The sequence below is a fragment of the Balaenoptera acutorostrata genome, chromosome 20 (genome assembly GCF_949987535.1).
Source record: "Balaenoptera acutorostrata chromosome 20, mBalAcu1.1, whole genome shotgun sequence".
Taxonomy (NCBI): Eukaryota; Metazoa; Chordata; class Mammalia; order Artiodactyla; family Balaenopteridae; genus Balaenoptera; species Balaenoptera acutorostrata.
In genome coordinates this window covers 51,647,798-51,671,062 of record NC_080083.1, presented here as the reverse complement: position 1 = coordinate 51,671,062, position 23,265 = coordinate 51,647,798, and the positions used below count along the sequence as shown (strand labels likewise).

At 58.0% G+C, this 23,265-nt stretch overlaps 4 protein-coding genes across 9 annotated transcripts; 1 reads left to right on the top strand and 3 right to left on the bottom strand.

The window, feature by feature from the left end:
• The first annotated feature begins 256 nt into the window (after positions 1–256).
• RAC3 (Rac family small GTPase 3) lies at positions 257–3,063 on the top strand. 3 transcript variants are annotated; one of them, XM_057536388.1, is made up of 6 exons: positions 257–621; positions 1,198–1,269; positions 1,469–1,586; positions 1,772–1,834; positions 2,271–2,434; positions 2,546–3,063. In XM_057536388.1, exons 1-6 carry the CDS (start codon positions 587–589, stop codon positions 2,604–2,606), a joined length of 513 nt encoding a protein of 170 aa, XP_057392371.1. In that variant the 5' UTR covers positions 257–586; the 3' UTR covers positions 2,607–3,063. The 3 variants fall into 3 exon arrangements, with proteins under 3 accessions (XP_057392371.1, XP_057392370.1, XP_057392369.1); XM_057536386.1 differs by having other exon boundaries at positions 260–621; positions 2,271–2,430; XM_057536387.1 differs by lacking the exon at positions 1,198–1,269 and having other exon boundaries at positions 259–621; positions 2,271–2,430.
• A 1,361-nt stretch (positions 3,064–4,424) lies between these two features.
• Positions 4,425–6,418, bottom strand: DCXR (dicarbonyl and L-xylulose reductase). The gene is made up of 8 exons (XM_057536166.1): positions 6,278–6,418; positions 6,097–6,194; positions 5,423–5,577; positions 5,283–5,325; positions 5,107–5,206; positions 4,953–5,017; positions 4,744–4,861; positions 4,425–4,624 (listed from the first exon to the last, which is right to left on the bottom strand). The coding sequence occupies exons 1-8, from the start codon at positions 6,327–6,329 to the stop codon at positions 4,521–4,523; spliced, it is 735 nt and encodes a 244-aa protein (XP_057392149.1). The 5' UTR covers positions 6,330–6,418; the 3' UTR covers positions 4,425–4,520.
• Positions 6,419–8,841: 2,423 nt separating this feature from the next.
• Positions 8,842–10,728, bottom strand: LOC103015680 (carbonyl reductase [NADPH] 2-like). Its single transcript, XM_007185896.2, is given in 9 exon segments — positions 8,842–8,945; positions 9,042–9,159; positions 9,359–9,423; positions 9,533–9,632; positions 9,721–9,737; positions 9,740–9,759; positions 9,855–10,009; positions 10,114–10,211; positions 10,674–10,728. Coding segments are annotated over 9 exon segments (732 nt in total).
• Positions 10,729–18,898: 8,170 nt separating this feature from the next.
• Positions 18,899–23,264, bottom strand: RFNG (RFNG O-fucosylpeptide 3-beta-N-acetylglucosaminyltransferase). 4 transcript variants are annotated; one of them, XM_057536500.1, is made up of 8 exons: positions 22,917–23,263; positions 22,205–22,253; positions 21,538–21,640; positions 21,252–21,405; positions 20,862–20,950; positions 20,607–20,772; positions 19,947–20,032; positions 18,899–19,896 (listed from the first exon to the last, which is right to left on the bottom strand). In XM_057536500.1, the coding sequence occupies exons 1-8, from the start codon at positions 23,196–23,198 to the stop codon at positions 19,725–19,727; spliced, it is 1,101 nt and encodes a 366-aa protein (XP_057392483.1). In that variant the 5' UTR covers positions 23,199–23,263; the 3' UTR covers positions 18,899–19,724. The 4 variants fall into 4 exon arrangements, 2 of the variants coding, with proteins under 2 accessions (XP_057392483.1, XP_007186054.2); XM_007185992.2 differs by having other exon boundaries at positions 18,899–19,873; positions 22,917–23,261; XR_009006361.1 differs by having other exon boundaries at positions 19,732–19,873; positions 21,146–21,405; positions 22,917–23,264.
• Position 23,265: the final 1 nt, after the last annotated feature.

Sequence of the window (23,265 nt, the reverse complement as noted above, 5' to 3'; positions counted from 1 at the left end):
GGGTCACCCCTTCTAACTGCTACCAGGTAGGGCCCTTCAGGAAAGGCCCTCCAGGTGTGGCTGGGTCACCCCTTCTAACTGCTACCAGGGGCCTGCCTGCCTCGGGGATCTCTAGTGACTGCGAACACCTGAATTTTCACCAACTATCTCGTGGTTAGAGGGTGGGTGGGCCTCAGCCCCTCCCTCGGTGGGCCCTGGGAATCCTCTCCCTAGAAGAAACCTGTGTGCACCGACCACAACCTGTTCAGGTGGGTGGGAGCAGCCTGTCTGCGCTTACCTCGTCCCTTGGCGTGGGTCACATGGGCTCTGGGGAGGGTCTGCCCAAGCTCGACACGGGTTGCGGGTTGCCCTGTGACGCCGCCCCCCACCAGATTTCTCTGGAAGGCGCGTCGGCCCGCGTTCGGGGCGGGTCCGCGCCCCCCGCCCTCCATGCCGGCCGCGTTCGGCTGTCTCCGCGCCCGGCGCTCGGCGGCGCTCGGCTGTCTCCGGCCGCTCGGCTCGGCGCTCGGCTCGGGTCCGCGGCCGCTGCGGCGCCGGGCATTTCTCCGCAGCTCGGCTCGCGGCCGCGCCCGCCCGGCCCGCGCCCATGCAGGCCATCAAGTGCGTGGTGGTCGGCGACGGGTGAGTGCGCGAGGCGGAGGCCGCTCGGCCTGGCGCGCCAGGCGCGCCGGGAGGGGTTGGCCCCGGGGACCCTGCTGGGCAGGGCGCGGGGCTCCGGGGCGCGGCCGGGACGGAGGGGGCGGCGCTCGGTCCGGGGATCCCGGCTTGGGGTCCAGGCGGAGCGGCCCCGACCTGCCCGTGGGCGTCGGGGAACCCGGCAGGGGCGGAAGGACGCGGTGGGGCGGGGTCCCGGCTGGTCGCGGGGCACAGGCCTCCAGCCCAGGCCCACCTGATGCTGCCGGCAGCCAGCGGCCCCGCCTGGCCTCCCGGTGGGTGGGGCCAGGCCTCTCACCTGGGCTGAACCCTCAGCCGGTGCCACCTTCGCGGCACCTGCCTGGGGCTCTGAGGCAGCTCACCCCAGCCCTCACCCACCACTCTGCCCCCGCGGAGGCCCTCCTGCCCTGGTCCTCTATCGCTGCGGATCTGCTGGGCAGGCACCCCTGTTCCCACACTGGGCACCGTGGGAGGGGGCTGCCCTTGCTGGGCAGAGGGCTGAGGTGGGCCTGGGAGCAGCGTGGGCTTGCCCTCTCTCCGCAGCGCCGTGGGGAAGACCTGCTTGCTGATCAGTTACACGACCAACGCCTTCCCTGGAGAGTACATCCCCACCGTGTGAGCAGGCGGGCGGGTCCAGAGATGGCAAGGGGAGGGTATGGGCGCCTGTGCGCGGGGCTCCCCTGGGCTTCGAGGTCGGGCCCAAGTGGCCCTGGTCTGGGCTCCGGGGTGGGGCGAGGTGCTGACAGAGCTCCAGGTTTGTGCAGGCCTGAGAACCCAGACACTGGGGGGATCTCTCTCACTCTGTTTTCTACAGTTTTGACAACTATTCTGCGAATGTGATGGTGGACGGGAAGCCTGTCAACCTGGGGCTGTGGGACACCGCTGGGCAGGAGGACTACGACCGGCTTCGGCCACTCTCCTACCCCCAAACTGTAGGGGACCACAGGGCTGCCTGCAGGGGCTGGGTGGCTTGGGTGGAGGCCCAGAGGGCCTGGTGTGCGCGCGTGCGTGCGTGCATGTGTGTGTGCGTGTGTGTGTTGGAGTGAGCAGAGGCCATTCGGAGCCTCTTTGACTATTACTACATGGTACCTTGCCTTCTTCCCTCCTTTTCTCCAAGGACGTCTTTCTGATCTGCTTCTCCCTGGTGAGCCCAGCCTCCTTTGAGAATGTTCGAGCCAAGGTAGGACAGGGCCAGAAGCAGAGTTGTCTTCCTGGGAGGGGAGGAAGCTGCCCAGAGGACTTGCCCTTAGAGGGCAGGGGTCTCTTGCTTGAGGGCCTTACAGAGACAAATTGTCCTTTGGAGATTGCCGGGTGTGAGGTCTTAAGGTGGCCCAGGGGATGATGACGGGCCAGGGGTGGGGCAGGGGTGGTGAGTGAGGCTCTCAGAGAAGGAAGGGCCCTGACTGAGAGGACCTGACGGGCCTGGAAGCGTCTTGGCTAGGTATTTTTGTTCTTGGTCATTTCCCTACCAGACCCAGTGGTCACCCCATGAAAAAAGAAGGGCTAAGTGTGTGTCTAGACACAAGGAAGGGGCCCTTGGGAGCCATGGCCTGCTCTGGGCCAGGCTGAGGGTAAAGCTCCCAAGGGGTAGAGATCAGAGCCTCCCATCCCCACAGTGGTACCCAGAGGTTCGGCACCACTGCCCCCACACACCCATCCTCCTGGTGGGCACCAAGCTGGACCTTCGTGACGATAAGGACACCATTGAGCGGCTACGGGATAAGAAGCTAGCGCCCATCACTTACCCCCAGGGCCTGGCCATGGCCCGGGAGATCGGTGAGTGGGCACGGACAGGCCTGCCGGTGCAGGGAGGAGAGGTTCGCTCTGGGGGGCACAGTGCTGCCCCCTGCTGCCCCCCACCCTCACTGTTCCCTTTCTTTGCTGCCCCCAGGCTCTGTCAAGTACCTGGAGTGCTCAGCCCTGACCCAGCGGGGCCTGAAGACTGTGTTTGATGAGGCCATCCGGGCTGTGCTCTGCCCGCCTCCTGTGAAGAAGCCAGGGAAGAAGTGCACGGTCTTCTAGAGCCCTCATTTCTGGAGGAGCAGCCCCCAGCCCCCGCACCTGTATCTGTTGTGTTGAGATGTCTGGTGTCCCTGAGTCTGCTGTGGGGAAGTCGTGTGGGTGGGGAGGGGGAAGAATCACGGGGACGAGGCTGCTGCTCCCGGGGTGGTGCTGGGGCCATGGGGTCCTGTCCACTCTGCCTCCTCTACCTGGGGGTACAGCTCCAGCCTTCCCTGGCCCCCAGGGAGTCCGGAAGGGAGCAGGGTCTCCCTCAGGCTGCAGGGGCAGGTCCAGGGCAGCCCCAAGATGGGCTTCCCTGATGGGGGAGTTTGTGGGGTGGGTTCTGTCCTTGTGCCCCAGGATGGGGCAGCCCCTTTTTATTTTATACAATAAACGTTCTTCATCATCTCCTGCTGTCTTGCTACCTGCCCTGCTCCTGCACCCTGAGGGTGCCAGGCCCCTAACCCCCACCATCCACGGGTACAGAGCGGGTGAGCTTCACACACACACAGGCCAGAGGAGAGGAGGAAAAGCTTGCTGAGCCCTCTCAGTCTCCAAAGGAGGGACCCAGATCAAAGTGGGGGCAAGTGCATTTGACCCCTTCTGGATGAAGAAAGCCCTTCTCATGCTGACTTCAGGCCTCTGGGAGGGCACAACCAGGGGAGCGAGGGGCAGGATGGTCTGCAAGTCAGGCCCCATGGGGCCCTGTGGAGCCCAGGGCAAGGCCAGGGGACACTCAGCTGAGTGTTCAGGAAGACAGGCCATCAAGAAGAAGGACGTCCAGGCAGAGGGACCCTGCAGCCGTGGAGGTAGAACAAACGTGGTGTGGAGAGGACAGGAGGGGCTGCAGGTGGGCCAACAGCCTGGCATCGCTGGGCAGACAACGGCGGGAGGTGAGGGGCAGGACTGGCCTGGAGCTAGGACTTCACCCCTGAGGCCACAAGGCACTACTCTGGCGTGATGAGAAGCCACACTGCTCCCCTGCAATGGTGTGCAGAGGGTGGACTGCTGAATTTCAGGAATTTTGCTAGTCAGTTTTTAAACAGCTATTGTTAATAATTATATAAACTTATATTAGTTGTATTAAAAAGATGAAATTAACAAATACACAAAACACATCACTTCCTAAATATTTTTGTACATATTACTATTATCTGTGCTACCGGGTGTAAGGCTTTTGTATCTGTGTGGTGGGGACACCACACAAAGGTGAGGGACACACATCTCTCCCCAGCTCCACCTCAAGGACAGTAAACAGGCGGGAGTATTTTACCATGGAAGCTGGCAAATTCTACAGCTGGAGCTTGTGCTCAGTACGTGGTGAATAACTCACAAAGTTGAGGGAATGAAAATTGAAAACCGTCATCTGATTCAGCAAAGAAGTCGCTCAAGTCATCAACAAAGTAATGAAGTCCCAACACACAGCATCCTCAGTTCACTTTTGTCTTATGCATGGACTTCAGGAATGCCAGCCAACATTCATGTTAAAAACACCACTGCTTCCACACCAGAGACCTCTGGACAGGGCCAAAGGCCATCCTCGGTCAAATTCACCACCCTCATTAGGAGCCGGTTTTCTGGAAGGTCCTGCCTCCCAGTCCTGTCAGGGACTTAGCCAGGCCTGAAAATCTCTCGCAGGAGGGACAGGCTGCCACTGGCCCAGGATGTGAGTTGAATGGTTGTCTCTTCCTGGGACTCATCCCCACACCCAGCCCTGAGTGCTACATCTTCCGGCCACTTGACTGCAGCCTAGGAATGAGTGTGCAGGCTGGGCAGAAGAATCATGTTTATTGGAGGGATGGGGAAGGGGGGTGGGGGTAAAAGTGGGCTCAGCATGGAACACGGGTGTGTGTGGGTGGAGGGGCTCAGGTAGCCAGGAAGCCTCCATCCACCGGCACAGTGGAGCCCGTGGTCATGCTGCTGCGGTCACTCAGCAGGAAGAGGATGGTGTCTACCACGTTCTCCACCTCTGTGGGCGGGGTGGGGTTCAGGACGTGGTTGAAAGGAGCTGCCCTTCATCCTTCCCTCCCACCCCTCACCTGAGCAAGCCACTGATTCAACTCCCAGCTGGGCTCCCACCCGACTCACCGGCAAACCTGCCAAGCGGGATGCGATCCAGCATGGTCTTGGCCTTCTGGGGGTCGCTCCAGTTGGCCTGGCCCATGGGTGTCATCACCACTGTGGGGTTGAGTGCATTCACACGGATCTGCACTGGGACAGGCAGGGGGTCAGCTGGGTGGGCTGAGGCTCTCTGGGCACGTGGGCTGGGTGATGGGAGGCATCCCAGTAGGGCTCACCTGGTGTGGCCCAAGCTCCAGAGCCATCACCTTGGTCAGCATGTCCAAGGCACCCTTGGTGGAGCCTGTGAGGAGAGACAGCCTGTGTGGAGCCTGAGCTGGCTGCTCAGGCTGGGGGGGTGGGGGGGGCAGGGCACAGCCGGGGCTTGCTCACAGTAGACGCTGTGGTTAGTCACTGCGCGCTGGGAGGCCTGGCTAGAGACATTCACGATGGACCCCGGGGCTCCCCGAGCTATTAAGCCTCGGGCCACGATCTGTAATTGCAGAGGAAGCATGAGGCAGAACTGGTGTCACCCCCCAGTTCCCACTCCTGCCCTGAAGGCAGCTCACCTGGGACACCTGGATGACAGCCCGAAGGTTCACGTCGAAAGACCTGGAAGCAGATGGATAGACCCTGGTCAGGGACTCGGACTGCTGCAGCAGGAGACAGCCCTTCCCCCTGGGAGTTCCTCCACCCCACCCTGGCTCACGTGTCACACGCCTCCTTGGTGACCTCCAGGAAGGGCTGCAGCAGCGCCACGGCAGCATTGTTCACCAGCAGATCCACAGGGCCCACGCCGCCCAGCGCTCGCTCCGTGGCCTCCCAGTCACCCAGGTCCACACACACGGGCTCTACCCCAGGGCACTGTGTGTATTAGGTGGTAAGGGGGCACATCTACCAGAGGATTCATGCCCAAGAATGGGTACAGCTGGGCCTCTGATGTGCGAGGGAGAAGGGCTGGGTTTGCATGGCCTTTCAGTTCGACAGGGGTTGGGGTTAGGGGTTCCAGAGGAGCCAGTCACCTTCCTGGGGCTCAGAATCCCAGGCTGCTGCAGGGGGAGGGTAGTTAACTCGGCCTCTGGGCCACTGGGCAACTCGGGGCTTCGGGAACTGGAGTCTGGCCCCGCCTCCGGCCAGTCTACTTCCTCCCAGCGCCCGAACGCCTCTGGCCCCGGGCCTGCAAGGCAGCCATTTCTGCCTCCTCCTAAGCCCAGGGGGAGTCGTCGTTCTCCCGACCCGTCGGTCCCCAACAGAGGCCGTGCGCCCGGCGTGGGGGAGGGTGTGCAAGAGTCCTTGGCGAACCCTAGCGCCCGGCGCCCGCGTGTCCCGGCCCGCCCTCAGCCTCGCCCGCCGCCCGCTGGGCTGGGACAGGGCGACGCCTACCTCGCGGACCAGGCTGTCCAGGTCGGCCTGGGTCCGGCTCACAGCCACCACTTGTGCACCCGCCGCGTGCAGCGCCTGGACAGTGCTGCGCCCGATGCCTGCAAGGAGCGCGGCTCAGTGCGGGCGCCCCTCCCCGGCCGCCCCCTCCCAGGCCCACCTTTGGCCGCCGCCCCGGGCCCACCTTTGCCCGCCCCAGTGACGAGCGCCCGGCGCCCCGCGAAGCTCAACTCCATGAGGTTCAGACCGGCCCTGCCCACTGCTGAGGCCCAACTGCGTGCCTGGGTTCAGCTGCGCGCGACCGTCCGGGAGGGCGCGAGGCGGGGCGGGACGCGGCGGGCCAATCGCAGGGCGGTGTCCTGGGGAGGGAGGGAATATTCAAATAGCGGCTTCCCCACGGGGGCGATTGGCCGAAAGGAGTGGGCGCGGCCGGGGCGGGGCAGGCGGGGTCCCCGCTGGACTCTTGGGTGGGGTTTTTCAAACTGCCCTGTGGTGACCCTTAGACCCGGCGTGAAATAGGTTTAGCGGGCCCCGCTAGCATATTTCCCCTGCCAAGATGATTATTACAAAAAAACAGATGTGGTAATTAATACGTAATTATACGTAGCTGTACGTGAAAGAGATCTCAGGGCTAACATTTTTTTCTTTTGTTTCTGAGAAGAAAAGTTTGGCAAAAAGAATCACATGCTCCCCTCCCCCAGACCTGGGAGTAGCTCACGCAGGCTCACCTGTGCTTAGAGGGAAAGGGTTTGGACAACCCAATAAGCCTGAAGAAGAGGCCAAGACTAACAAAGGTGCGCTTTAGCCTCAAAGGGAGTTGAAACGCTGACTCACCAGACCAACCCACAGAAGGCCACCAGGACTTTAAAAACTTGGATAGGATGGGAAGGGATAGGCTTGGTGTCATGGGGTACCCAGTGGCCAGCAAGGGCAAACATTGCTTCCTGCAGCTTTATGGTCAGAGATATATGTGTGCTCATGTGTCCACATGTGCATTGGCTCCTCCTGTAAAAGCTACTTTGTTCTGTGGGTCATGGTGGGAAAGTCTAGAAACACTGCCCTTGAGGACCTTCTGTGGACAGGAGTAAGGAAGTGGTGATTGCAGGGCCTCTGGGTCACTGTGGCTTTAGGCCCAGAGAGGTGGACAGTCTGGAGGAGAGGGTGGCTGGGGACAGCAGGAGGCACAGGTTTGAGAAGCCCCTGTAGGATAGCCAAGTGAGTCCTCCCTACCAGACCTGGCCCTGTGGTGCAGCCGACACCCTCTAGGCACTGGGCAAACCCTGCCTTCTGCTCCTAACCTTGGACCCTGCCCTCTGCCTGCCAGAAGCCAAGGGGAGGGGGGGAACAGCCCCCAACCTGTCCTTCCTGAAAGGCACATCTGCTTAGGTCCCTTCACTGGCTTTACCTGGCCCCCAGAATGGTGTCCAAATCCTTTCACTTGCCCTGTGATCCTCGGTGGACCAGCTGGACTGAGCCAAGCCAGCTTTGGCACAAACCTTGCTCTGGGAGGCCCTGAGGCTGGCTAGAAGTGCCCTCAGCACTCCCCATCCCTGCAACGTGCCCTTCGCTCTCAGCCCAGTGGTACCATTGCCTGGAGCGCCCCACCCCAGCCCCTCATCCCTTGCCCCCTTGCCCAGAGTTGGATACTGCACCAGTCCAGCTGACTGACCACCTCAGGCCTCATCACACCCACACTCAGAAGGCATGGGTCATGTGGAACCTGACCCAGGAGGCAAGCACAGCTGAATCCCAGCAGGGCCTGCAAAACCCTCTATCTGCCCCAGCTGCAGGGCTGTTGTGTCTGGAGTCAGGCCAGGGACAGTAGGTAGAGCAGCAGCTGTGGACCCTTCCCCAGCTGGGGCTGCCCTCTCATGGGTGGTCTTGTGGGGGAAGGTGTGCCCCAAGGCGGAGCTGATTGCTCAGGGTTGGATAAGCTATAATGGTCCAGCACCCCACCCCTCATGCGGGGGGCTGAGCACTCAGCCCCATCTTCCCCAGGGATAGCCTATGGTCCAGAGCATCTCCCCGCAGCTCCTCAGACCCTCTACCCTCTCCGGCCAGCGGTAGTGGGGGCGGGTTGGGGGGGCATGCTGGGCTGAAGAGCGGAGCCAGAGCCTCAGGGGAGGAAAGGTGGCTGCAGGCTGCCTTCTGCCCTCGGCCCAGAGAAGGTTGGGTGCTGCGGTTAGGGCATGGACACGAGGAATCTTCTTGCGAGGAATCTTCTTGCAAGGAATCTCGGCCCTTCAGCTCAAGGGCAGGGTCAGCGGTGGAATCCGGCGGGCTTCGGATCTGCCCTCTCTTTACTTCTTCGAAGGTTAACCGGTGCCCCCCAGTCCCTGATCCTCCCCTCCCCAGCCTCGCGGCGTGCCCAGCCGGAGCCCTGGCACGGCTAGCTGCAAGAAAATGGCCTCCATTTAATTAGGCAAATCCACTCCAGCACAGCTGAGGACACAGTGGGTGGGGACAACAGGGGCGGGTCTCCTGGCACGTGGGTGTGGATGCGGGATGGGCTGTTGGGGCGGAGCCGCGGTGTGTCGTGGAGGTGGGGCCAAGCCGCGGGGCGGGGACAGCAGGCCGGGCAGTGGGAGATGCGGGGAGGGTCAGGGCGTGGGCGTGGATGGGGCCAGGGGCGTGGTGGGCTGGTGGCCTTGGAGGTCTGGGGGCGGGGCGGTGGGGCGTGGAAGCGGGGCCGGGCGGGGTCGGGCGGGGCCGAGCAACATCCCTCTGGCCGCTCAGAGCACCGCGCTCTTAGGAGGCCAGGTACCCGGCATCCACAAAGATTCCCGAGCCGCTGGTGGGGGCGCTGCGGTCGCTGAGCAGGAAGAGGATGCTGTTGACCACGTCCTCCACCTCTGCGGCGGGTGGCGGGCGGGGTCAGCACGGCTCGGCCCGGCTGTCTGGGCCCGGCCGCCCCAGCCGCGCCCGCCACTCCACGAAGCCCAGCTGACCTGCAAACTGCCTCAGCGGGTGGCGCTCCTTCAGCTTCCGGGCGAACTCGGGGTCAGACAAGGCTTGCTGGCCCATGGCGGTCAGCACCACCGTGGGGTTTACCGAGTTCACCCGGATCTGGGGCCGAGGGGCCGGAGGGGCTGTCTCAGCCGGCGCACGAACCCAGCCCTCACAGACCCCACTGAGCTTGCTTATTCACCCCCTGGCGCCCCCCTACCCCCGTTTTCATCCCCAGCCCCACCGCACCCCCACCCTGCGCCTACCTCGTGCCTTCCCAGTCCGGGGCCCCTGGCACCCACAGCTCCCCCATGCCTACCTTGTGCGGCCCCAGCTCCATGGCCATGGCTTTGGTCAGGATGGTCATTTCACCCTTGGTGGAGCCTGTGGGAAGAGGGCAGCACCGAGGACCCTTAAGGATTCAGCCCACTTTGCATGAGGCCCAGCTGCTCCTGCACGGAATGGGGACTCAAGGTTGGGCACAGGGACTCACTGTAGGCAGCTAGGTTGGGCAGGGTGACATGGGCCGCCATGCTGGAGACGTTCTCGCTGGAGCCAGGCACTCCGTGACTGATCATGCCCCGGGCCACAATCTGGAAGCCAAGAGAGGGGGCAGCCTGACCCCACCGCACCCCAGCTTGGGCCATGTCTGCACTGGGCCACATCCTCCCACTGGCTCACCTGAGACACCTGGAACAGCGCAGTTTCACACTGAAGGACCTGGGGGGAGAGGGGACAGTCAGACAGACCATGGCCACGCCCGTCCACTTCCTCAGCAGCCCTCTCCCCAGTCCACCTCCTCTCCTACTCCTCACCTGTCGAAGGCCTCCTCGGTGGTCTGCAGGAAGGGCTGCAGCAGCACCACAGCGGCATTGTTCACCAGCACGTCCACAGGGCCCACGCTGCCCAGTGCCCGCTCCATGACCTCCCAGTCACCCAGGTCCACGCACACGGGCTCTACCCCGGGGCCCTGTGGGAAGACATTGGCCAGTGACCAAAGGGAGCGTCCTAGCAGGCTGGTGAGGCATCCCGGAGGGTCACAGGCCTGGGCCATGATGGGGCTGCACACCTCACCTCCTTGGAGAGGCTGACCAGGTCGGCATTGGTACTGCTCACAACCACCACTCTGGCTCCTGAGGCGTGCAGGGCCTTCACGGTGTCCCACCCGGTCCCTGCAGGGGTGCACGGGGCAGCCAGATGGTGCAATATGTCTGGGCCAAGGCTGTGGGTGGGAGCAGCAGATTTGCTGCTCAGGAAAGAGCGGTGAGACAGTGCTGGCCAGAGGGTGGTGGCCCGGGGGTCAGGGGTCCGGCCAGCCAGGATCCGGCCAAAGGAGGCCCAGAGGGCAGCCCCTTCCTGCTGGGCCGAGGGAAGAGGCCTTGGCTGGATCCCCCCATCTGCCCAGAGTGATTCTGAGGGCCTCCCTCGCAGGAGGGCTCTTGCATTGACCAGGGAGAGGCTAGCATCGTGTCCCAATGGGGCCTGCTGGGTGGTAGGGAGCAGTCCAGGCCCAGATCAGCTGGCTCAGGCACAAAGGGACTTGCAGGCCCCAGCATGGGCCTGTGAGGCTCTGGGTCTGGCCACCTTGCTCTCTAACCTCGGCCCCTCACACACCCCACCTGCCTCGCTCACACCCATCTTTCCCTGCCCCGTCACCAGGGCCCGAAGGCCACTGAAATTCAGCAGCATGGTGCCAACTCCCAGCCTCTGTACAACAGGAGGCGAGGGCGTGGGGGGTTTACAGGCCCAGGCTGGGGCAGGCTGGGTGGCCAGGCAGGTTTGTGTGTGATGAGGGTGTGGGGGCTGGCTGGAGGAGGGAAGACTGGGGGCACTAGGCGGGGCCAGGCATCAGTGCAGCTTCTGCTTCCTTGTTCGCAGAAACCTGTCTCCTTAGAAGGGGCCACCATCCTCACCCACAACCCAAAGGTGCCAGCCAGAAGCCCCATCCTGGGTTTTGGAAAAGAAACTAAAAATAAACCCTGGGGTGGGGAACATGCCCCTTCCTGGCTGGCTGGGGACAGGTGGCCTGGAACTGGTCCCTGCAAGCCCTGGGCCTGATGCCCCTGGGTGATGGCCAAGGCCACACAGAGGTCCGTCTGGGGAGTGTTCTCCCAAACACCCACAACTTAAAAAATCTCCCTACCTCCATCAACCCTCACCCAGATCAAAACCCAGCAGCACTTGCTTCACTCAGCCAAGGCCATCACTACACTCCAGACACATTTTCAAATGCCAAAGATAATTTTTATTTTGAAATAAAAGTTTCACAGTTGCAAGGATAGTAAGAATTCTTTTCCCCTGAAAGATTTGAGAGTAATTTGCAAAACTAACACTCCATCACCCCTAAATAGCTTAGTGTCCATTTCCTTGGAATAAAGACATTGTCCTACGCAACCACAAAAACACACAATACATGCAACACAACCACAACATAACACACACCATCACAACACAGCACAACTGTCAGAAGAGTAACACCATGCGTCCCTACCACGTGATCCTTAGCTCCCATTCAACTTTCATAAGTTGTCGCAATGATGTTCTTAAAAAAAATAAAAAAGAAAAAGCTATATCAAGGTTTAATTGATATATATGACTATGCATATTTAATGTATACAGTTTGATGAGTTTAGACATATGCAAACACCTGTGAAACCATCACCATAGTCAAGGTCATGAGCATATCCATCACCCCCAAGTTTCCTCATACCCATTGGTTTTGTGTTTGTGGTGAGGGCACCTCTCACACAGAATCCCAGTGCTCAGTACCAACTGTGAACTACAGGTCTCTGCAACCTGCTTGTCTGGCATAGCTGAGACTTCCACTCCTGTTCTTTATGGCCAAAGGGTCCAGTCCAGGGTCACATGTTGTCTTTGGAGGTCCCGTCTCTCTGTCTCCCTCACTCTGGAACACTCCTTAGTCTTTCCTTGACCCTTATGACCTTGATACTTTTGAAGAATATAGATCAGTTATTTTGTAGAAAGTCCCCTTTATGACCTTGATACTTTTGAAGAATATAGATCAGTTATTTTGTAGAAAGTCCCTCAATTCGGCTTTCCCAGTGTTTCCTTGTAATTAGATGCAGGCTGTGCATCTCTGTCTTGAGCACCATGGAAGTGACACTACGTCCTCACAGCATCCCATCAGCTGGCACCATTTTGATCGGTCCCATCACTGGTGATGTTAACTCTGATCATGGGATGGAAGCGGACATCACTAGGACACCACTTCAATCACTGCATCGCCCTTCCAGGTGCAAAAAGAACACGGCTGCAAATCCTGGGCGAAATGTCCCCTGTGTTCCACACCAACTCGGAACTGTGCGGGGAAAGGAGTCTGGAACCCTAGGTTCAGCCTTGCACAATTTACATTGACCAATACAAATCCACCCCGATCCGTCTAACTTCATTTCCAAGTAAAGCCAATAGCAAAGTCGGCCTGACATAATTCAACCAACAACACACAACCAAATACATGCTACCCTCTCCCCAGAAGGTGACGTAAAGTCCCTTTATCCATCCCTGGGTGATGTTCATTCCTCTTCCAACTGAGTCGCACCCCCCTTATATATCCTGCAACTTATATGCTGATGTAGAAATATAACCACTATTAACACATATTATGATAGACGGTGAGTGAGAGGGACAAGAGAAGAGAAAAAAAATCGGTTAGTATGTACACAAATATATTTGTGTAAAAATGAGGATGAAATTATAGTTCTCTTTTCTGCAACTGGTCACATGGTCACATGGCCATAACTACTGCTTATCTTCTTACACTGCCCATATTCTCTTGTCCTCCACTGCCAGGTGGAGTCAGATCTCTGAGGGTACACATTTTGATTCCTGCTTTGAATCTGCTACCATTGTGGCAAGTGTGACCAAGTTGTCTTTGGGGATTAAGTGTGTGGAATCGGGACTTCCCTGATGGTGCAGTGGTTAAGAATCTGCCTGCCAGTGCAGGGGACACGGGTTCGATCCCTGGTCCAGGAAGATCCCACATGCCGTGGAGCAACTGAGCCCGTGTGCCACAACTACTGAGCCTGCATGCCACAACTACTGAAGCCCGTGTGCCTAGAGCCCGTGCTCGGCAACAAAGAGAAGCCACCGCAATGAGAAATCCGTGCCCCGCAAGGAAGAGTAGCCCCCACTCGCCGCAACTAGAGAGAACCCGCACAGCAATGAAGACCCAACGCAGCCAAAAATAATAAATAAATTTATAAAAAAAGAATGATGACTTTCCCTTATAACTGTGTGCAGCACCCAGGAGCTGTAATAGGGAAGAGCCTTGTATTCTGACAAGGTAATTACTAAAGGGATGTTGCCTATTAGCTTAAATTACACATAATGGCCCATCACTGGGAACCCTGCCTCCCAGGTAAAGAGCATGAAGCTAAAATACCTTTGTTTAGCTGACATGAAATATCCCAACCAGGCCCACCTGTGAATGGCTGAAGGAAGGAAGAAATTAACACATCCCTTCCAGAGTCTGGCAGAACCAGAATTTTCCCCCCTCCCCTTTTAGTATAAGAAGCCTGAATTCTAACTCAGGGAAGATGGTTCTTTGGGACACTAGTCCACCATCTTCTTGATCTGCTGGCTTTCTGAATAGTTGCTGTTCCTTTGCCCCAACACCTCGTCTCTCAATTTATTGGCCTTTCGCGCAGTGAGCAGTTTGAGCTTGGACTCGGTAACAGAGCCGCCCTCTCAACCTGAGGGGCCTTCCTTCCATATCTCCTCTATTTTTTATATTCCTCCTGTGTGGTCAGGACACTCAAGATGGCTGTCCTCTTGCTCTCTGTACATCCCCCGCAGGACCAGTGCCTGCTTCACTTACACCCTATTCACATGACTGACCTTCTTACATACTTGCGCTAGGCCCCAGCTAGAGATCATTTTTACCAAAGGGGTGGTGAGGGGCGTGCCCCTCTACTGGTTTCCCTGGTAACTAATGAGCCCACCTGATGTCAATTCCCCCTATAACTGGCAATCTCCCCGCCCTGTCCCATCACCACCCCACACACACACCGGCCTGGGAGCGAAGGCTGCTGCCATGTCCTGCTTGCCGCCCTGCTGCACACGGTGCGGTGTCGTTCTAGGACGTTGTCTTGGACACGTAAGTTCCCCCACCCATTAAACCACTGATGTCTCTGTTGCTGACTCCGGGCTCTTTGATCTTGAAGCTGGGCAAGCACAGGCCTTGTAGACCTGTGGGGTGCAGCCCAACACCTCTTTTATTTCATTTTTCTTCCCCTTACTACTCCTTCCAAAAACGATTTGTACTTATGGACTTTGCTTCACATTCCATATGAGTTAGGAGTGCTTCTAGCTGCAAACAAGGTGATTAACACTGGCTGAAATGTTTCTCTCATAATAACAAATGCATGATGAGAACGTGGCACCAGCAACATCAGAGACCCAGGATCTTTCCCTCTGTCCACTCGGTGAGACGGAGCCAGGACCCTGAGGGCCCTCCCGAGTACAAATCCTTTCCCTGTCTCCTGTTTCTTGTTTGTAGGAAATAGGTTTCATTCAGCTTCCTTGGCCTTCCCTGAGTTCCAAAGGGCAGATTCAAAGAGTTGTTAATCAGGGAAGGGAGGGAATGCAGAAACAAAGGAGGAGCAGTCAAGAAACAATAGTGCAGCCTTGGGGCAGGGTCCTGGTTCCTCCTCAAGGAATATACGTAACAATATCTTTGAGCTCTTCTGCAGGAACTAAGGCCCCCACCAAGGTAGAGGATTGTAACCTCAGGCTGAGCCAAGATTCCTGGAATACTGCCCTGCTACCTCACCACCAGCCAATCAGAAGAAAGTCACACCCTGAAGCCTTCACCCCAAATTTCACCTATTAAAATCTTCTCCTGGAAAACCATTCGGGAGTTCAGGTTTTTTTGAGCATGAGTAACCCTTTCTTGTTCTCCTTGCTTGACCCTGCAATCAACCTTTCTCTGCTCCAAACTCCGATGTTTCGGTATGTTTGGCCTCACTCATCGGGCACATGAATTTGCTTTCAGTAACATCAATGCCACAGCACTCTTTACCGGTTCCAGCTTCCCTGGCTGTTATGGTGGCCATGTGACTTCTTCAAGCCAGTGACATATGGGAAATTAACATCCCTACTGGGCTCAGATGGTGTGTATCTAGTATGCCTTCATCCCGCTTTCTCCTCCATTTCACCTAGACGATCCAAGGATGCTGGGCCCCAAGGATATAAGCAGCCTGAGTTCCTGACTCACCACCCATGCATGTCACAGTGTGATGTGAACAAATACACTTCCAGGGCTTAGTGGTTTCTGCAGCACAGCCTGGCGCATCCTGACATACATCCTCCAGGTTGGCTTCATTTTTTTTTTAAGTATAAAAAATTAATTAGTAAACTAATTCTGGCATCATTTGTTGAAAAGACTTTCCCCCCTTGAATTGCTCTGGTGACTCTGTTGGGAACTCTATGATAGTAGAAGCGCGTATCTGTGGCTGGGCTCTGCTGTGTGTCCCACGGATCCATCTGTTCGTCCCAGTGCCAGCGTCACAGTCTCCATACTGTAGTTTTGTGAAATGAAAGTCATATTTTTATGGCAAGACAAGAGATATTCAAACAAAAAAATCTTCTCTGCTCTTCGACCTTCCTTCTCCCCTCACTGTGCATTGTGTCTCTGCATTAGGCATCAACCAAACCTCCCCCATCAGCAGGAATACCTGCTCAACTGTAAAGACCAACATTCTCCCAGCATCAACAAGACAACTCCTTAAGGGATAGTATTTCTTTTTTTTTTTTTAATGTTTTTTAAAATTAATTTAATTTAATTTATTTATTTTTGGCTGTGTTGGGTCTTCGTTACTGCACGCGGGCTTTCTCTAGTTGTGGCGAGTGGGGGTTACTATTCGTTGCAATGTGCACGCTTCTCATTGCAGTGGCTTCTCTTGTCGCGGAGCATGGGCTCTAGGCGCGTGGGCTTCGGTAGTTGTGGTTTATGAGCTCTAGAGTGCAGGCTCAGTAGTTGTGGCTCACAGGCTTAGTTGCTCCGTGGCATTTGGGATCTTCCCGGACCAGGGCTCGAACCTGTGTCCCCTGCATTGGCAGGCGGATTCTTAACCACTGTGCCACCAGGGAAGCCCAGGGATAGCATTTCTTCCTCATCTTGTATGGGGTCACGTGACCCACCAGGATGACACTTAGATTTGGATCATGTAAATTGTCTATAATACGTCATTTGATGTGCAGCCTTCTGTCTCAAAAAACTTACATAACTGTGCCTTGACTTCTAATGGGTGGAACAGTTCTCAGAGCTTTCTGAGATGCTCTTCCTGGGTTATAATCCTCAAATTTGGCTCAAATAAAAATTTCCATTTCTTTCTTAGATCGACAGATTAATATATACATATTTTTTAATATTTAAAAATATTTTTGGCTGCCTTGGGTCTTCGTTGCTGCACACGGGCTTTCTCTAGTTGTGGCGAGCGGGGACTACTCTTTGCTGTGATGTGCGGGCTTCTCCTTGCACTGGCTTCTCTTGCTGCAGAGCAGGGGCTCTAGGTGCGCGGGCTTCAGTAGTTGTGGCACAAGGGCTCAGTAGTTGTGGCTCTTGGGCTCTAGAGCGCAGGCTCAGTAGTTTCGGCGCACGGGCTTGGTTGCTCCGTGGCACGTGGGATTTCCCTGGACCAGGGCTCGAACCCGTGTCCCCTGCACTGGCAGGCGGGTTCTTAACCACTGCGCCACCAGGGAAGTCCCTACAGATTAATTTTTTGGCACTTCATAGTAGGTCTTGAAGTCAGGCTGTGTAAGTCCTTCAACTTTGTTCTTTTTCAAGGTTGCTTTTTATATTCTATGTGTTTAGCATTTCCATGTAAAGTTTAGATTAAGCTGGTCAGTTTTTTTGGTAATGTGTTTGTCTGACTTTGGTACCAGAGTAATGCTGGCCTCATAAAACGAATTGGGAAATGTCCTCATCTATTTTCTGGAAGACTGTGTGTAAGATTGATGTTATTCCTTCCCTACATGTTTGATAGAATTCACCAATGAAACCATCTGATCCTGGAGATTTCTTTATGGGAATGTTTTTGTTCAATTCAAATTATGTAATAAATATAGGGCTATTTCAATTTTTAATTTCATCTTGGCTACTTTTAAAATAACATCTTTATTGAGACATCACTCACACATCAAAAAATGTACAGTTTTGAAGTGTATAATTCACTAGTTTTTTTTATTACATTCACAGAATTGTGTAACCATCACCGTAATCTAATTCCAGAATGATGTTAATTCCCATTGGCTTTCTTGCTTTACTCTGCACTGCCCCCTACTGTTTCCATGTTCACGGAGTCTCTGGGGCCAAGCCTCACCTAGTTAAGCCTCAGCTGGGGATGGGCACGTCTGGGAACTCAAATTTTTTTTACCGTTGTTTGCGTGTCTGAGAATGACCAGGAAAGTAGGTGTTGATTTTGGGGTTACAAATAAGTTTTATCATGTGTGTGAATTTGGAAACACAGAATCTGCAAATAACGAGGATTGACTTTTCATCCCCTCAAAATAAGCCCATACCCATCAGTGGTTATGCCCCATACACCCCAACTCTCCCCAGCCCTGGGGGGCTGGTCCATTTTGCAGGTCACCATTCCTCTGTGCTTGCTCAGTGCCTGGCATGCAATGACATGGGATGGACTGATGCTGAGTAAATAGTTGTCCAAAAAAATGTTAGATGGAGGGCCAAGTACACACAATTTAATTTTGAACCTTAATTAACAAAGTTTTAACTTTGATTATACATCTATTATATGTCTACTATACGACATATTTTGTTTGTAAAATAACAAAAAGTGGGAAGAAAAAAAAACATTTTTACCAATTTTTGCACTTTTCAGGGACAATCACATAAACATTTTGGTGTGTTTCCTTCCAGGCTTTTTTCTCTCTGAACAATAAATGCCCACTCAGGCAGATCATGCAGCCTCAGGGTGCTAGTCAGTCCCACCTCCCCTTAGAGGGTACTGGGGGGATGGGGGTGACTAGGGTGACTATTCCTCTGGACCTGGTGAGGGAGGACTCTGTGCCTCCGAGGTGGTCGAGGCTGGCGATCCAGACCTGAGGCGGCTCCAGATGGGGGAGGGGGCATTTGGTCCAACTGATGCTGTCCTGGGTCTGTGCTGTGTGGATGCCCCAATGGGCTGCGGTCTGGGAGGCTCAGTGTGTGTCTAGGTCTCGGGGGCTGTTACAAATTCACATCTGGGAATGTGAGGGGAGGTGACTGCTGAGCATGGACAGTTCCCGGTGACCTGCCATAAACCCCTCTCCAAGGGACCTCGGTCCGACCACTCAGCCCATGCTGACTCCAACCTGCTTACTGGGTATTGCTGGCCTGCCCTACACACACACACACACACACACACACACACACACACACACGCGCGCGCGCGCGCACACACACACACACCCCTACCCACACGTACACAGCCACACATGTTCATACCCACATGCATACGTTTACACAGCAACTCCCACATACACGCACGCACACATGTGCTCACCCACACATGCACGCACACACGCTAGTTCCACAGTGTGCTGAAAAAGTAAGCATGACACTCAGGCAGTCTGCCTCCTGGGGCAAGGTCTGTCATGTTTCCATCATTCCCTGCAGGTCCCCCCCCCCACCACACATACTCTTCAACTCACACTGAAGAGCCCAGTGGGCAGCTTAAGGCTTGGCTGCGCTGGCAGTGCCGTAAGGAACGCAGATCTGCCTGGCGTGGAGCTGGTCTGGGGCAGAGCCTTCAGGGGGAGGAGCTGGATGCTGTGTGGCCCTATCGGGAGCTGAGCTGCCAGGTGCCACTGGTTAATTAAGACAATGACCGACAGAGAGTAACAATCAAGGCTTTATTCACTCGTTGCAATAGCAGAGGGAGAGACCAGAAGGCAGGCGCTGGCTCCCCTTGTTCTGTTTCCTCCTCCCATGGAAAGGCACCGTCAAGGTCAAGGTGGGTCAGCTGGTGGGATGGGGATGCCTCACTGCAGAGAGGGCCCCACACAAAAGGCTCCTGCTGTTTCATGGACTTGGGGCTCAGGGTGGAGGAAGGGAGGACAAGTACTGAGCAATGAGTCAGAGTGGAGAAAAGTTCTTCAAGTTCCCTCAGTAAGAACCCCTTGGCCGATGGCCCCCAAGAAGGTGGCCTCTGAATGGAGATGCCCTGGCTAGCAGTAAGCTGTGCCCAAGAGCACAGCCAGCCAGAGGGCCTGCATCCTTGAGTGCGGCTCCCCTCGGAAACAGAGAGGCCCTGTCTGGGCTCCAAAGCCTGGTGCGGGGAGGGCGGCTTCCCAAGAGAACGGAGAGTGAAGCATCTGCAGTCACCTTTGCTAAGCTGCAGCATCTCACACATGACCCTGGCCTGGAGTCCCCTCTCCAACAGGTGAGGGGAGCAGGACGGAGCCCTGGTAGTCAGATGTCAGCCCCCTCCCAGGCCCCCAGACCCTAGGGTGAGACCTTTCCTGTGAGAGCTGGGGCTGGGCCCCTGGGCAGGCACACAGCGCTGTCCTCCTCTCCCACAGTGCCAGGTCACCCGGGCCTGCCCGGGGCTGTGGGGAGGCCTCCAAGCCACTTGGAGCATTTGCTGGGCACCCTTATCTCCCTGGATGAGGCCATGGCCGTGGCCGCCTGGAGCCCAGGAGGGGAAAGCACTGTTCCTGCTCCCTCAGGCAGGCGGCGCCCACTTGCACCTGGGGCAGAGCCAGAGGCATATTTGGGTCGGACGTCGAGGTTCACCGAGAGGCGAGGTCACTCCGCTTCTGCACAGAACACCAGTCCGTGTCCGGATAAAGAAGGCAGTGGACAGACTTAAACCTGTGAGGGAAGTGGGAGTCAGGCTGCAAGATGGGTGGGCTGGCCCCAGTACTCCTCCCCACTGCCGGCTCACCGCGTGGGGTCCTGCTGCAGGCTGAAGCCTCCGGCCACGTTCACCACATTATGTGGGTTCTCAGGACCCCCGTAGCTCAAGGTGACCTGGGAGAGAGGAGGAGGGAGAGTCACTCTCCGGGCCAGTGCCTCCCATCCCGTCCTTCACAGGAGATGCCACTCGGCCTCCTGGTTCCCTAGCGCCCCCCACTCAGCACTCTCAGGGCAGGCTCAGGAACAGCACTGAAGAGTGATGGGGAATGAGAGGCGTGGCCAGCACAGAAGACACCTCAGGGAGGTGGCTGGAGCAAGTGTAGGGGCGAGAGGTCCCCCATCCCCTGCCCAAAGCTGATCCCCCCTCCCTGGGCCAGGTCTGTAACTCCTGTCGCCCCTGAACCACTGCCCATGGCCCTGGTGCCCTGGACCCGCCCGCCTGGGAAGGTGCAGCAGCTGTTCTTTACAAAAGAGCCCCCACGTGAGTCTGGGAGCCCCCTACAGGCAGGACCCTGGGTCACAGCAGCCAGGGTCCAGGGTCCACGGCAACTTTGCCGCAGCGCTGGAACCCACCCCCGCCCTGAGCCCTTGTTCAGCCGGGAGCCCATCTGGGTGCCGGGGAGCCAAGTGCAGGCAGGGGCCCGAGGCAGGGACACCTGCGGAGGCAACAGGGGCCCAGCGCGCTTACCTGCTGGAGCAGGGTGTCGGGCGGCAGCCTCTGCAGGCTCTCCAGGTGGGAGTGGAACAGCGAGCTGTGCAGCAGGCGGGCACCCAGCAGCCCCTCCACAATGTAGCCCACCGTGCAGTCGTCCGGCAGCCGAACCCGCTCGGCTGTGCTCATGAAACTGCCCAGGCTGGGGAGCGGAGGGGGGACAGGTCAGCGCCTCCCGAGCCCTGGGCAGCTCCACCTGCGGCAGCCAGCGCCTGCCTGGCCTCCACTCACCTGGCCCATGGGCTCATCTTGAGTGCAAGGCCTCTGCTCAAGCAGAACCCGGCCCCTCCGGTAGCAAACCAGAACTTGACCGTGGTCACCTGAAGGGAAGGGAGCCACCAATCAGGTCTCCTCATCCCAACTCTTCATCTGGGCACTCCAAGGGTCGTCCTTAAGCTGCTCCTTAATGACCCCCTGGTCGATTGGCAGAAGCTTCCCAGGGCACAAGGGCACCGGGGCTTCCACAGCCCAGTTGCCTGTGGCCCCAGCCCCTCCCGCAGCCCCACCTCACTTACCCCAGTTCCTGAAACACTGCATCTGGGTGGATCGGGCACCTGTCCCAGCCCTTCCCTGCTGGGGTCTCCATGGTCTCAGCTGCCCCTCCCCGGCCCCAGCACTCACGGTTCCACCTCCTTGGACCCTCTCTGTGGCCTCGATGGGGTGGTCCAGGCTGGGCCGCCCCAGGTAGACGTCCTGGCTGGGTGAGAAGGTGGACAGCAGCTGCAGCAGGCCTTTGGGGTTTACGTAGTTGTCATCGTCCACATGGCAGAACCACCTGGGAACGTGCAGTCTCTGGAGCGAGCCGGGCCCAGGGGGTGGGGGTGGGGGAGCCCCTGGCCCAGGTGGGGGCCTGGACTCTCACTCAGCTCTGGGGTCTCCAGGGAGCACGGGTGTGGCCACCACATACTTGCGTCCAGACTCAATGAACTTGTCGTATTCCACTGACATCTTGCAGCACAGAGCCTGGCGTGTGTGCACGGCTGAGCAGTTGGTGTTGACGACGTGGCTGCCTGTCCGTTGGAGAGACGGAAGCATGAGGGCTGGGGCGAGGCCCGCTGCCAGCCCACCCCACTGAAGTCGGGCAAGATGCGGCTGGCTGGTCGGCACAGGGCCTGTCCTGTTCAAGGCCCGGAAGTCGGACCCAATCACAGCTCTGTCTTGACTTCCTTCAGCTGATCCTGTTGCTGCCCTCCGAGGTCTGGGCAAATGACAACCACTTGGAATCTCATGGGAGAAAACCCACCAGGAAATAGGACTGGGGCAGGGCCACACTGCTCTGGGCAGGACTGGAAAGGATGGTTCCCTGCTGGCCCATCTTCAGGGGACATAACTCCAGCCAGAGGCCCTGGGAAGTCAGCTAGTGGCTGAGGGAGGCAGAGCATGGCTGGTAGGGTGGGGCCCTGGACTCCAGGCTCTGTCCTCTACCAGCTGTGTAACCTTGGGCAGGTGCCTTAACACCCCCCCCACCCCGGGCCTTTGTACACAGCAGGGGTCCATGTGGCACTGAACCAAGGGATAGCTGAGAAGGAGGCCCTCGGACATGCCAGCAGGGCTCGGCTGGGGAGGGCACTCACCTTCCTGGAGCTGTAGCTCAGGGTCATCCCCGTCGGTAAAGATGAACGTCTATAGAGAAATAGCCTGTGAGGTTTCAAGAGGCACCTCCCAGGGACTCTGGGCCTGGCAGGACCTTGGCCCTGTGAGCAAGGGTGAAGCTGGAGAGGCGAGGGTGGGCTTGGACGGGATGGGGTCCAGGAGGAGGGAGGGCGGTGTCCCAGTGACAGTTTTCTAGTACCCTCAGCATCCCCAGTGCTGCTGGGGCCAGGCTTGCTCTTGCTGGAGGAGTTTCTGTGGTCTCAGCCCAGTGTCAGCTGGGAAAACCCACCCAAGCCTGGAGCCCGAAAAAGGACAGGAAAGGGTGGGCACTGAGGGTCCTGGGTTCCTGCATACTCAGGCCTGGGGCCTGACTGCCATGCTAGGGACACAGCAGTGGGTAGGGGATCCTGGGGTGGGGATCCTGGGTGGGGTCCAGGGCGGGGTTGCCAGTTTGGGGATGAGGGAGCGGGGTCCCAAGGCAAGGATGCCGGGGTAGGAGTCCCGGGTGGCGGATCCCGGCGGTGGAAGTCCTGAGGGCGGAGTCCGGGGGGCGGCTGTGCCGGGACTAGGGATGGGGGAGGTCCCGGGCCCGGGGTCCCAAGGTCAGGAATCCGGGGAGCTGGGATCTCGGGGCATGGGAGGGTGCCGGGGGCGGGGGTCCCGGGGTCCGCGGGGTCTCGGGACGGGGCCCACCTGCCGTCGGGCCCGGGAGATCCAGGTGCGCAGCAGCAGCCCCAGGCGCGGCCCGTGGTTCTTCCGGGTGGTCTTGACCGCGATGAAGACGTCGTCGGGCCGCAGGCGGGGGGCGGTGGCGGGCCGGGCAGGGGGAGCGCGGGGGCCGGGGCCGGGGGCCGGGGCCCGGGTCGGGGCCGGCGCGGGCGCGCGGGGTAGCGGCAGTGGCAGCAGCAGCAGCGCGGCCAGGGCCGCGGCCAGCGCGAGGCAGGCCCGGCACAGCGCCCCCCTCGCGCAGCTCATGCGGCCGCGGGACCCGCGGGCACGGCCCGGCCAGGCGCGCCGCGGCCCCTTTAAGAGCCACCCCGCC